Raw genomic sequence first — 12,321 nt, forward strand, 5'->3', positions numbered from 1 at the left:
TACACCCTAATTTTGAAACAAATAGTGAGTTTAACATATAATCGTTTCATTCTGAAATCGTTTAACATATAAAATATAAAAATTTATAAAATTATTATAATGACATTGACAATTAACACCCTTTTAGTATCATCGATTTTACTCCAAACATATACCCGTCCTCATTATGCACAAAATATTAAGTAGCCGTTTGTTATAAAATTTAAATAATATAACTTTTAATATAAATAAAACTAATAAGATCGAAAACTATAAAATTTGTTATAGATAATTTATCGATAATTAATCCTGTGAGAAACACACCCCCTGTTACGAGGGAGATGGTGGTTGCGGTTTTCGATTTTAAAAACCGAAGATATATGGTTGCGGTTCCGGTTTTATCCCAAAATCGAGCCGAACCGGCTACAAGGGAGATGGCGAGAAAAACAATGTGCCGAACTAGATTTGGGCAGGGGAGAAGAACCCTGGGAAACATCCCCCACTCTCCCTCTTGCAACTTGTTTTTTACTACTAAATTTTGGGCATACACCCCCCACTTGAATACACCCCCTTTCCACTTTGAATTAAAATACATGGTTACATATTCATTGCACTTGGAGTACTCTTTCATCTCCTCATATTCCAACCTAAAGCTACCCAACTCAAATGCCATCATCAATTCAAACTCTTCTTTCATCCCCTTTCTTATATATCTGCTCCACCATCATTCTTTCTTTTACCCTTCTTTTCTCTCTTAAAGTAAACCAAAGATTAAGAAATTAATATATTTAGAGCTTCTTCTCTTCTTTGCCAGAAACTAAAGATTCTGTTTTGACCCATCACAGGTAAATCATTTTTAACGTCTTTGATTGTGTTGTAGTGTTGTTTTTATTGATGATCTTGCATCTTAATAGTTTTTGGTTATGGTGATTGTATGATTAATGATGTAATTCTTGAATTTCTTGTTTTCTTCACCAAGTTTACCATAAAAATAGGTTCTTCATTATATGTGGGTAATTCTTGAAGGGGGGGTTTGACAACAGGGTGCCCGTGGGCACATGCTAAGCGCGAAATTTGATATATTTAGCTTGTTTTGGTCGGTGGAGTTTTTATATATGCAGGGGTCTACCGTTATTAATAAGTAGCAGCTAATCAAAATGAGTTTATAAAATCGATTCTTGAATCTTGTATGTATTGACTGGAGTTTATAAAATTGCTGCAATATATACTGATGATCATGTTATTCTTTGTTGTCCTGCAGATCAGTAGCTTCAGACAAGATCTTAAAGTTCAAAGTGAAAGTATTGGATTAGTATACTAAATTTTAGAGATTGTATTAGTAACTTGCTAAGGTGAATTATGATGGATGTTAGAACATTGCATAACAATGCTTCTAGTTTCTCTAGAAATGATAATGGTGGATATCATCGTAATGGAACAACGTTTGTGCAAAGGAGAAAGATAGAACATCAGAGGTCTTTCTCACAAGGGCTTGACAGAAAATTGTTGTCTTCCAAGAGCTATTTCACATTGCAGTCATTGTTTGTGCTCATTTGTCTAGCGGCTTCATTGCTGCTACTGCCGCTGATTCTGCCCCCATTGCCGCCTCCGCCGCCATTCATGTTGCTGCTGTTGCCGGTTTGCTTGGCGGTTGTGCTCATGTTCTTGGCGTTCATGCCTTCTAACGTTAGGGATGTAACTAATAACTATTCTTATATGTAATTAGGGGTGGTTGAACAGAGGTTCTTGTGCTCCTGCAAGCTTATTGTTATTGTTTATATATACCAAAGGAACTATACTTTCATTTTACCTTCTTGGATTGGATCAGTGTCATGAAAAATGATCAAGTGGATAAAGGGACTTAATCAAAGGATGAATTGAACTCAAAATTGAACTTCATCGATGAACAATAACAACGAAGATTAATAGAATGGTTAATTAGATAATGAGATTTAGGAACTTCATCGATGAACAATAACAAGGAAGATTAATAGATTGGTTAATTTGATAATGAGATTTAGGGCCGGTTTGTTTTAGCTTAAAACTAGGGATTAGAGCTATTTCTAACTACTTTAAGCTGAAAATTTTTTGCTTGTGTAATAAGATGTAAGTCGTCTTAAAGTTAAATAAGTCATAAACTCACTTAGAGCCAACTTAAAATTAGAAATAAGCCAGAAACTGGCTTGTAGCGATAAGTTAGTTCAGTGACTTACTTTTTAAAAAAAAATTTTGATAAAATTGAATCTCGGGTCATAAATTACCATAAATCACCTTTACCTTGATTATTATCTTTGTAATAACTCACAAATCATTAATAGCCAAAAATTATCCAAACAAACAGTTTAAGCTCTCAGCTTAAATCATAAATCATATTAAGTCATAAGTCATAAACTCAGCTGAGTCATAAGTCATATTAAGAGGGATGTATTCGATTGAGATTGTTTAAAATCCATAAATCTATATCAACTCTGTGACTTTTTATCATGAACCCGTATAAGATCAAAATCACACACAATCTATTAAAATTCATACACTAAAAATAATCCATTAAATCTCAGTTGAATACCCTTGATTCATAAGTTCGGCCAAAAGACTTCTTAATCAGTTCAATAATTTATTAGAATTCAATCAATTCTAATACAAGTAATCAATGATCAACGATTAATCACTTAACTATGAATTGGATCATCATAACCTTTCCTCTTACTTATATTGAACACAAAATGGGTTTTTCAAATTTTTTGAAGAATTGACCTTTTTAAGTTACATTGTTAAGATTTTAGGAAACTTAGAAAATCTAGACCGATAGGGAAGCAAAAGATAAATTTCAAACGATAAAGCATACATTTTTCAATCACCTTTAATCTCTCTATATTATGTTATTAACATCCATGCGAGCTGGAGGAGATAAGATGAAATCCATGAGTACAAAATTTAAGATATGATAATCTTGATTAAGCACACTTTGCCTCGTACAAAAAAAACTGAGGAAGATGATGCTCCAAAACAGCCAAGAGTTCTTTTTCTTGTCCAGCTTCATCCAATTTTTTACCTCCCAATCTTCTTGCAGCTTCCACAAGTTGTCCCCTCAGTCTCTGTGACAGCAAACACCCCCCTGCCTCAACACACTCCCTGTACAATGGCAGGTACGCTATAGCCACCTTTAGAGCAGACGGAAGATCTCCTAAACAAATAGGAGATTCACCCCACTTCAAAATCCTCACTAAATTTAAGTAGTTATCTTCGCCTTCTCTCAACCCATCCAAGAAAGCACCTTCTGACCAGTGTTCCCGCAGAAAGTCCCTGAGCTGGGGTGCAACACCGTCGTCATCAGATTTAGAAATGCTCTCAGCCACAGCGTATGTGGCTGCAGGATCTCCAAGAAAATCAGACTTGAGGAGAAATGCTACCCCGTCAAGTGACCCACTGCTTCTTTCACCAGCAGCCTTTAGAATTTCAACGCTAAGAGCTGAAAGCACATGATGCGGGACATGAGGTAGGAGATAGGCAGCGATCTCAACTTGACTACTGGAAGTGGCAGCTGTAAGAGCTAGACAAAGTTCCATGTCTCGGCAGCCTCTCTTAACAAACCATTGAACAACCAGCAGACAACCCCTCTCAGCTGCCCTCATGAGAGGACCCAAAAAGGTCATTGCATTCCCTTCTTCGACTAGACATTCCATAGTTCCAATCTTGCCATAATGAGAAGCAAAGCCCAAAGCCAGATCAACATCAACATCCAAACTATTCCTTTGGGCGATCTGCCAAATACAAAACCAACCAAACATAAGCCCAGTATTGTAGAGAGAGAAAAGATGAAAAATCAAATTAGTGCCAACATGTTCTAAACCTATTTTAATGTCTAAGCACCAAACTCATCAATAACCTGCCAAAATATAAAGACATACACTTGTATAATCATATCCTACAATATCGCATATAATCTATCAAGTACCAGGCACCTCCATTACCAAAAAAATAGAGCCAAATTAAAACAATCATAGATTCACATTTGGCAAAATAACTGTAATCATACGTAAAAGCAACACAACAGTGTATATCAGATAACACAATTACTTCATATTGGCATATTTTATATTATCAAGAAATACTTTTTCTAATAGAAAATGCTACCAAGTAAATTTAAGTTGTCCTGGTTTGCTAAAATTTGATGCAGGATTGCAGGTCATACATAATGGCTATACGAAATTTATTTTAGTGGACCTCGTATGCAGTGAGTCGATCACTGTATGTGTAACTATGAAACTGAAGGAATGTTCACTTACTGTTTCTATGACATCATATAAACATTTTAGCATATTTGATATTCTCTAAGAAGCACCTTTTTTATAGCAACGCTAAGTTGTCCTAGTTGCTAAGATTTAATGCATGTAGCAGTCTCACACTCAAAATCCTATGTGCAGTTTTCGACTTTCTCCACCAAACATCTAAAATTGTTTCAGCTTCTAACATAAGAAAGGGGAGAAAATAAATTTTAGACTGAAAACCATACTGCCCAACTGATAGTGTCCATAACACAGGTTGTGACTTGATTATAATCTCACTTCGAACATTTGTTCACAAGGTGATTATCATAATGCTGCATCACTTTAGCAATGAGGAAAACATCACAAGACCGTATATGGCTACAATACACAAGAAATACAAAATATGGCATAAAACCTGAGAGCACAAACCGCAAGTCGGTTGCCTTGTAATCATGCAGTAAAATTACATTGCCTACAAATATAGCTTTTAACATCTCACTTATTTTTTATACTAGATTGTTGTGTTTAATTTTTACTCTGAAAAGGCGCCACAATCAAGACCAGTAAATTGAAGAGAGAAGTCCATCATTCTTAGATTGCAGATTACAACGTTGGTTCCCTATATCAAGAACATAAGCAGACCAATTAAGTTTCAAAACCAGCTACTTGGTTTTGAATACTGTTAAATATTCTATTAAGCCCACAATAGCAACACAAAATAATATCTAATGTTCCCATTAAAGAATGTGTCCACTATTTATAGGTCTGATAATTGCAAATGCAGAATGGAGATAGATATATGACATCATTCAAGTCACTAGAAACTACCACATTTGTGCTTCTAATGTCAAGTGATACTTTACTTTTTATCTGTACAAATCGAATAAAATGTGAGCAGGACAATATAGTACAAGGACTAAATTTAAAAGAAAAGTAAAAGAATTTCGCAAGTTCCAATTGTTATATTACTTGAAGAGGACTAAACAAGCCAAATTTGACTCCAAAAAAAAAAATTCTTACAAACTCTGAATAAAATTTAAAACAATATACATAGAGAAAAAAGAAAAAGAAAAAAAAGCACGCTTTCAATGGCCTGATAAGAAAACATACCTGCAAAAGGATGCGGACAAGCTCTGTACTCCCGAAACGTGAGGCTTCAAGAAAACATTGATTGACATTGTCTGCACCCCCATCTACGAGCATACTCAGCAACCCTTGGATGGCAGTCGCTGATATGCCTGATGCCCAACCGGGATCAAATGAACTAGAAAACAGAGTAAGAGGGAAACACGCTGCATCAAAGGCTTCCGTAAAGTCCTTTCCAGATAGATTGTTTCCCGCCAAATCAAGAAAAATCTTGAATGCGGATAATTGAAGTTGAATCTGAACGGGTGAGTTTTGATAGATGTCATCTCCATTACCCTGGCAACGAGAATGAAAACCTATACATTTCAGAGCCCATTCAGTGAACTTTTGGACCTTGGCACCAGCCTCAGCTTTCAAAACCTCATCCCCGTTACATTCCTGGAGACGTTCGTGCAACCTATTAAACAGTAAGACAACCTTGCGCATCATTTTAAATGATAAACTATTATTAACAATTACATCTAAAAGATCTTTATCTACACAACAAGAGCTGGTAACGAGCATTTCCATTCACACTAGCATTATTATAAAAGTGATCACATAACATAACTGAAGAACTGCTTGAGATAGAACTATATCCCTAAAACATACAATTGTAAGACCAGAGAGATGGAGAAATAAAGAGGTGGTTAAGAAAAGAAAACAATCTTCAATTTCTCAAGTCTACTTTCATAGTATGGAATTTGATGGTGTTTAGTAGCTTGAATGAGGATTCAGCATTCCATCTATACTCCACTACTATAGACAGTTGTCGAAGGATGGTAATCCACCCATTACCATATCGACAGATGTTTAAAAAAGAGGAGCTATATGGAACCAGGTGTGTCGATGATAGAAACTATGGGGGTATTCCAGTTCATTATAAATGACCCAGTTAACAGGAATTGGCACCTTAATCCCATGGACCAGCGCTTAGATGAGCAATTTCATTGATTGGAATGGGAACATCAAATAGAAATTATCAGGATAATCATTCCCGGGAATTATACTCTAATTTGGTCCGCCAAAGATTAGTAACACTATATGCAAATACGGAATAAATTGTTTTGACAATTATAAATAAAAGCACCCCACCTTAACTTGTATACCAAGAAGAAATCCCAAATTAATGGAATCAATCAAGTAGCATGCATGAATTTAGAATTACCTGACAATTTTTTTAAAGCTTTTCAGTGCGAAAAAGTGAGGTCTATATGCTAACACTATATGCAAATATCGAATAAAATGTTTTGATATTATAAATAAAAGCACCCCACTTTAACTTGTGAGGTAAAAATGAATACCAAATTAACAGAATGAAATTAAGTATCATGCATGAATCTAGAAATACCCAAAAGATTTTTCTAAAGCTTTTCAGCTTGAAAAAGTGATACAGCTGCATGCTACTAGTATCTAAGCAAGTTCACGAAACTTAATACCCATAAACTGTACAAGGTCTCAAACTTATCTATTTTATATAATGAGATCTTATTTTAATATGATAGGTTTCCTTTATTAGAATGAATTGGAGTGACAACAGCAAAGCAGGGATTTACTGCTTAGACCTCTCCAGAATAGTTTAAGCGTGTTTGACTAGAGAATAATGGATCCATTTTACAGGATATCTTACTAGTTACTCCCAGTGTCCTGGTTTTTGGTTGAACAATTTTTTTGATTAAATTGGGTAATATGTTAATATGTGTCAGATAATCATATATCTGGTAAGGATCAAATTATTCAAACTGTACATAGATCATTTCCTTGCAACACCAGACACAGGTATCTACTCGAAAGTGAATTTTTATTTTATTTTTGCTTAGAAAAAAAACCAATTGATATGACAAAAAGATTATAAGGATCAGGTTTCCTTCAATGTAAACTGTATCAGAGTAAGAGGCGACATATAAAAGAAATTAAACTTTTTTTATTACCGTTCTGCCATTACAGAAACAGTATCCGCCAGGCTCATTGTTCGGCTTTGGCATGCAGAAACACAGGATGCAAGGAATGAAGTTCTGAGAGCAGCTCTAGTAAAGTCATAAGCACCATTAGCAATAACTTTTTTGATTATTCCTGTTATACCAAATAGCTCCTCCTCTGTGCTCAAAAACCAAACTGAATCGAGCGAAATACACAAGGAATCATTTAGTGTCTGGGGATCCGCCAACAAAATCAGACTTTCCGCAAGTTCCCAGTCACGACAACTCACAGCAGCCTGAAACATTCTCCCCAGCTCAATCCTGTCTTGTCTGCTGAGTTTCTTTGCAGGCACGCCATTATCAGTACTTCCAGTTTCAGAATCTGAAGTCGCCAGTGTAGATTTCATCTTTTTAGATGCTCCGCAAGTGCAAGTATTTTCAAGCATTCCTATATGTCCGTCACTTGCCAATGGACCTTCCCTTGAAAACACTACATCACCATCACTTGCCTCTCCTCCTTCATTTTTCATACTACCATTCTCATTTTCATCAATTTCCATGTCAGTACACTCATCAAGAGGCATAAATTCATTTCTCAAATCGAGCTCCATCAACGCTTTCTTATCCTCCATATCTGTTCCTTTCTGACTTCCGGGACCGTCCCAAATCTCAAATACTCAGTTCTCCCAAGTACAACAATCAGATCTCCAAAGTCAAAATCTTTGTGCCAGACTAAAAAAATTTATTAAAAAACACCTAAAATCTCAATATTATCCCCTTTAGCCAAAAAAGGCAAGTAACCCCCCACCACTATCAATTGACAAATGAAGCCCTGAATCTGGAAAAATAAAACAGCTATAAGTACAATTATACAGAACATAAAAATCAAGAAAATAGGCATAATCGTTTTTTACAAACTGAAATTTACATAAATTCATTAATGGGTAATAAAATCAATCAAATAATCTGCATACCCATCAACAGAAAAAGATCAGATTCAAACTTTGTTAATGGATTCATGTATAATCATCTATAACTGCTGAAACCCTAAAACCCTAAGAAAAGAAATTGGAAATTGACTGAGCAAGAACATCAATTACATACACACAAACATCAAAACAGCTACAGATTCAGCACAAACATACAAATAATTGATGGGTTGCAAGCAGGAATAAATTAATTAAAAAAAAGATACAAAAAAGATGAAGGGGATGCATAAAAATACCAAGAGAAGGGGGGTTGCAAAATATAGCAAGGAATCTGATGAACGAGAGAGAGAAATGAAAGCAAACCTCTTGATGAATTAGTGGGGGAGAAAGGTGTTAATGTTGGTGTGTGTTGTTATTGAGTGAGAGAGAAATTTGAGACCCACAATGTCCCTCATGGACCTGCTGCTTACACTACTATTTTCGATTCCTAATTAATTTCAACCTTTCGCACACAATATTGTAATGTAACCTATCCGAGTGCCCGCTTGTAATAACCATCTTACGTAAATTGACAAAAATTCAATATTTTACGACTTTAATAAAGCTTGCGGAAAAACTCGCGCAAATCACATTCTAAATTTGGTTATTTATTTTATTTGATGATTTTAAATTTTAAATTAAATATTTTTATTTTTATTTTAAATTATATTTTTTATAAAAATATTAAAACTTTTGTAATTAGAAATATAATGACTGTTAGACGTGAATTATTGACAAAATTTATAAATCAATTAAACAGATGAAACTTGATTTGGCATTTTTACAAGGATGAATTATATAACATATATGTGGAGTTGAAGTGACTTTGAGATGACTCTAGCATTTCAAATCTTTCGGATCCACCGTCGCCGATGAGTCTCCCGCACCGGCGCCATCTCCGATGTCCTCCGCCGGATCTTTCTCGCCGTCGGTTGCTGCCGTTGGATGCGCAGTCGCTGTTCTTGTCTTCGGTTCTTCTCTCCGGATCTAAAGAATCTGGATTTGTTAACTTGAATTCCTACACTTGTTGATTTTGTTGATGCTCAACTCACTGGGTGAACTCGTAACTCGATACCAACAACTCGTTCCAGGCTTAATTTGGTCCTGTATCTGTAGCTGGATGATACAGGTAAGTTCATGTGAGACCCGACCATCGCTCAGGTGAGGGGTTTCAAAAACCCTAAGTGATTTGTTACATTATTAATTCGATTGAATCTAGTATTGATCCCAAATTTGTTGGATACGAGTTACTTGTGTGATTAATTCTTTATGCAAGTGTGAAGAGATATTGATTATTAATGTTGGATGAACTGTCTTATTGATTCTCTTGCACTGTTTTATTAGAAATGTCTCCATGTTGTTTTTGTCATGAATTTTTTTAATCAATATTAGTATTAGTTATTCTTTATATATTGATATTCATCCATATTTATATATATTTGTTTTGTTCTGGTATTGCTACTTGTTATGAATGTAGGAGCTTCCTGCCTAACAAGGTCACATTCATGGTGGTTATGGAGAGATCCAGAAGATGTGGAGAAAAAGGGTGCAAATTTGGCGATAATTGTGCCTTAATTAAAAATATTAATTATTCTTAATTAAGGTTTTTAGTACCATTTATGGCGACCATGATTGGGGCATTATTAGCCCATAGAGGCATTTAAGTGCCATAATGTTGGCTCGTTTATGTCTTTATTTTAATTTTTTTCAAATTCGCTCATATTCGTTTCATTCTGTTTTGTCTTATTTTCAGGATGTTTGAAAAAGATTTTAAGAATTATTTATTAAGGCTGCTTCCGAGAAGACGCGAACCTTGATGTACAAGACCGTTGAGCTACAAACATCGATAGAAAGGATTGAAGAAGACATCTATTTTTAGTCTGCTTTATAATCGATGTAATTTTTGTAGAGCACTTTTTTTCCCCTTGAGTTTTTTCCAACAGGGTTTTACTCTTAAGGGGTTTTAACGAGGCCCTTTTTTTGTGGGTTATCTCTTCTGACTTGAAAGGCTATGTTATCTAAACATCCGGAGGATTTACATACTTTTGGTTAGATGATATACCTTCTTGAACGATGGAAACTCTGTCCATCCAGATTTGTAACTTTCGATCTTGGTTTAATACAATCGTTTTTATGGGAAAAAAAAAGACAGAAGAAGAAGTGACTTTGAGATATAATTTTACGTTGGAAATTGAAGTGAACAATTAAACTGAAACAGATTTTATTCATAAAAATGAACATGTAAATTAAAACGGAGGGAGTAAGAAAGAATAATAAAAGTGGTTAAAGTGGTAAGACCACATTATATTTAATGAATAGATTTGAAAAAGTAGATGAAAGTAGTGGGTGAGATTGTTATAGAATTACTATTTTTGCGAAGTTTTGTACTCTCTCCGTCCCAATTTATTTGTCTTGTTTGACTTTTTATATGATCAGATTGACCAAACTTTGACTATAATTTACATATATAAAATAAATAAAAAATTATGAAAAATATATCACTAAAATCTACATCTATTCTATTTTAAAATGTATTTTTTTTTCGATTTTCAAGATCATGTAAGAATAATTACTAATTATCGATCAAAGTTTGATCAATTTGACCACAAAAAGTCAAACGATACTAAATTAGGACGGAGGGAGTTATATGAAAAAAAATGAGTGAGACATGAAAAAAACGGTCAACAATAAGATGGGACGGGGTATAAATAGTGAACAACACAGCAAACATTAACTTCTCCATGGTGACGAGAAAATTAGCACTTACTGGTTACCAAGCCTCTCATCGTAGCTATCTTTAAAAACAGTGATTTTCTTTTACTTAATCGGGGTTTCAAGAATTCTTTTTCTTTGCAGGAGAACGCGGTGAAATGTCCCTGATATACTCTGTAGATCGTGCTCTTTCGAAGAGCATCTAAAATTCTATAATTTTGAAGAGCGCTTAAAAACAGCTGGATTGTATACAATTTAAACGGGAAAAATCTCAAATTGGTCACTGGTGTGAACTTGTAGTATCAAAAGTTATATCAAATTTAACGGGGTCTCATTCGTACCACTTTAATAGCTGATAATGATATGTCTGTTAGTTTGACTGATTGACCGGATGGAAAGATGACGTGGCTAACAGACAGACGGAGTGGCCTGTGACTGAGATTGTGGTGACGGGAGAAAAAGGAAGATAAAAATAAAATAAATTAAACTAATAAAAACCAACTTGAATTGATGGTGCAATGGATTGTTTACTGTTATCTGCCGCAATTTCAATAGTTATCGAAGGAGATTTTTCCGGATAGGTAACAGGAGACTGCCAGTTTATTAAGAAACTGAAAAAATCATAAATTTCATATATTTTTTTATAAAATTTATATTTCATCAGTAATCATAAAATATTCTGATTGTATATTTGAAACAAAATTTTGATATTATTTATTCACTTTTCAAATTTATTAAGTAACTACTTTTTTTTATTTGACGTTTTGATTTTTGACGCACAATTTTAAATATTTTGTCTAAATAATAAAATTAATTATTTGTGACCAAATTTTGTGAATTGGAATTTTTGTTACATATTTTTTTTAGAGAAATAAAATTTTAAAATTAATAATTTTCCATCAAAAATGATGATGTCAAATAAAAAAATAAAATATTATTAGATCCTATCATGGTACACATTTTTTTTTATCTTTCTCACTATTTTATATAAATTTTTAAAATGATATTTTTTATTTTAAAATGATATTTTTTATCTTAATAAAATTATTATGTTGTTTTGTAATTCTAAAATATTCAATACAAAAATATATTGCAACCAAATCAAAAATTGGAACAGTAGATGGATTATACAAGGTGCAGCTGCAGATAGCTTCTTATGTTGTGTTTGGTTGGGGAGAATGGAATGGAATGGAATGAGTAAAATTACTTGAAATTAATAGAGATAGGAGGGAAGTTTTGGAAAAAAAATGAGTGAAGGCAAAATTGTTATGAAGAGATTTGTGAAGAAATTGGGGGTAGGAGAGAATGAAGCATTCCATCTCAAATTGAAAGTTTGATATATAGCACATT

At 34.0% G+C, this 12,321-nt stretch overlaps 2 protein-coding genes across 3 annotated transcripts; one reads left to right on the forward strand and one right to left on the reverse strand.

Moving 5' to 3' along the window:
* Nucleotides 1-683: 683 nt before the first annotated feature.
* On the forward strand, nucleotides 684-1,788 carry LOC108194241 (protein AUXIN-REGULATED GENE INVOLVED IN ORGAN SIZE). The gene is made up of 2 exons (XM_017361174.2): nucleotides 684-824; nucleotides 1,241-1,788. The coding sequence occupies exon 2, from the start codon at nucleotides 1,339-1,341 to the stop codon at nucleotides 1,699-1,701; it is 363 nt and encodes a 120-aa protein (XP_017216663.1). The 5' UTR covers nucleotides 684-824; nucleotides 1,241-1,338; the 3' UTR covers nucleotides 1,702-1,788.
* A 995-nt stretch (nucleotides 1,789-2,783) lies between these two features.
* Nucleotides 2,784-8,727, reverse strand: LOC108196341 (ankyrin repeat protein SKIP35). 2 transcript variants are annotated; one of them, XM_017363588.2, is made up of 4 exons: nucleotides 8,584-8,727; nucleotides 7,304-8,129; nucleotides 5,358-5,790; nucleotides 2,784-3,740 (listed from the first exon to the last, which is right to left on the reverse strand). In XM_017363588.2, the coding sequence occupies exons 2-4, from the start codon at nucleotides 7,921-7,923 to the stop codon at nucleotides 2,934-2,936; spliced, it is 1,860 nt and encodes a 619-aa protein (XP_017219077.1). In that variant the 5' UTR covers nucleotides 7,924-8,129; nucleotides 8,584-8,727; the 3' UTR covers nucleotides 2,784-2,933. The 2 variants fall into 2 exon arrangements, with proteins under 2 accessions (XP_017219077.1, XP_017219075.1); XM_017363586.2 differs by having other exon boundaries at nucleotides 8,517-8,657.
* Nucleotides 8,728-12,321: the final 3,594 nt, after the last annotated feature.

The sequence above is a fragment of the Daucus carota genome, chromosome 7, assembly GCF_001625215.2.
Source record: "Daucus carota subsp. sativus chromosome 7, DH1 v3.0, whole genome shotgun sequence".
NCBI lineage: Eukaryota > Viridiplantae > Streptophyta > Magnoliopsida > Apiales > Apiaceae > Daucus > Daucus carota.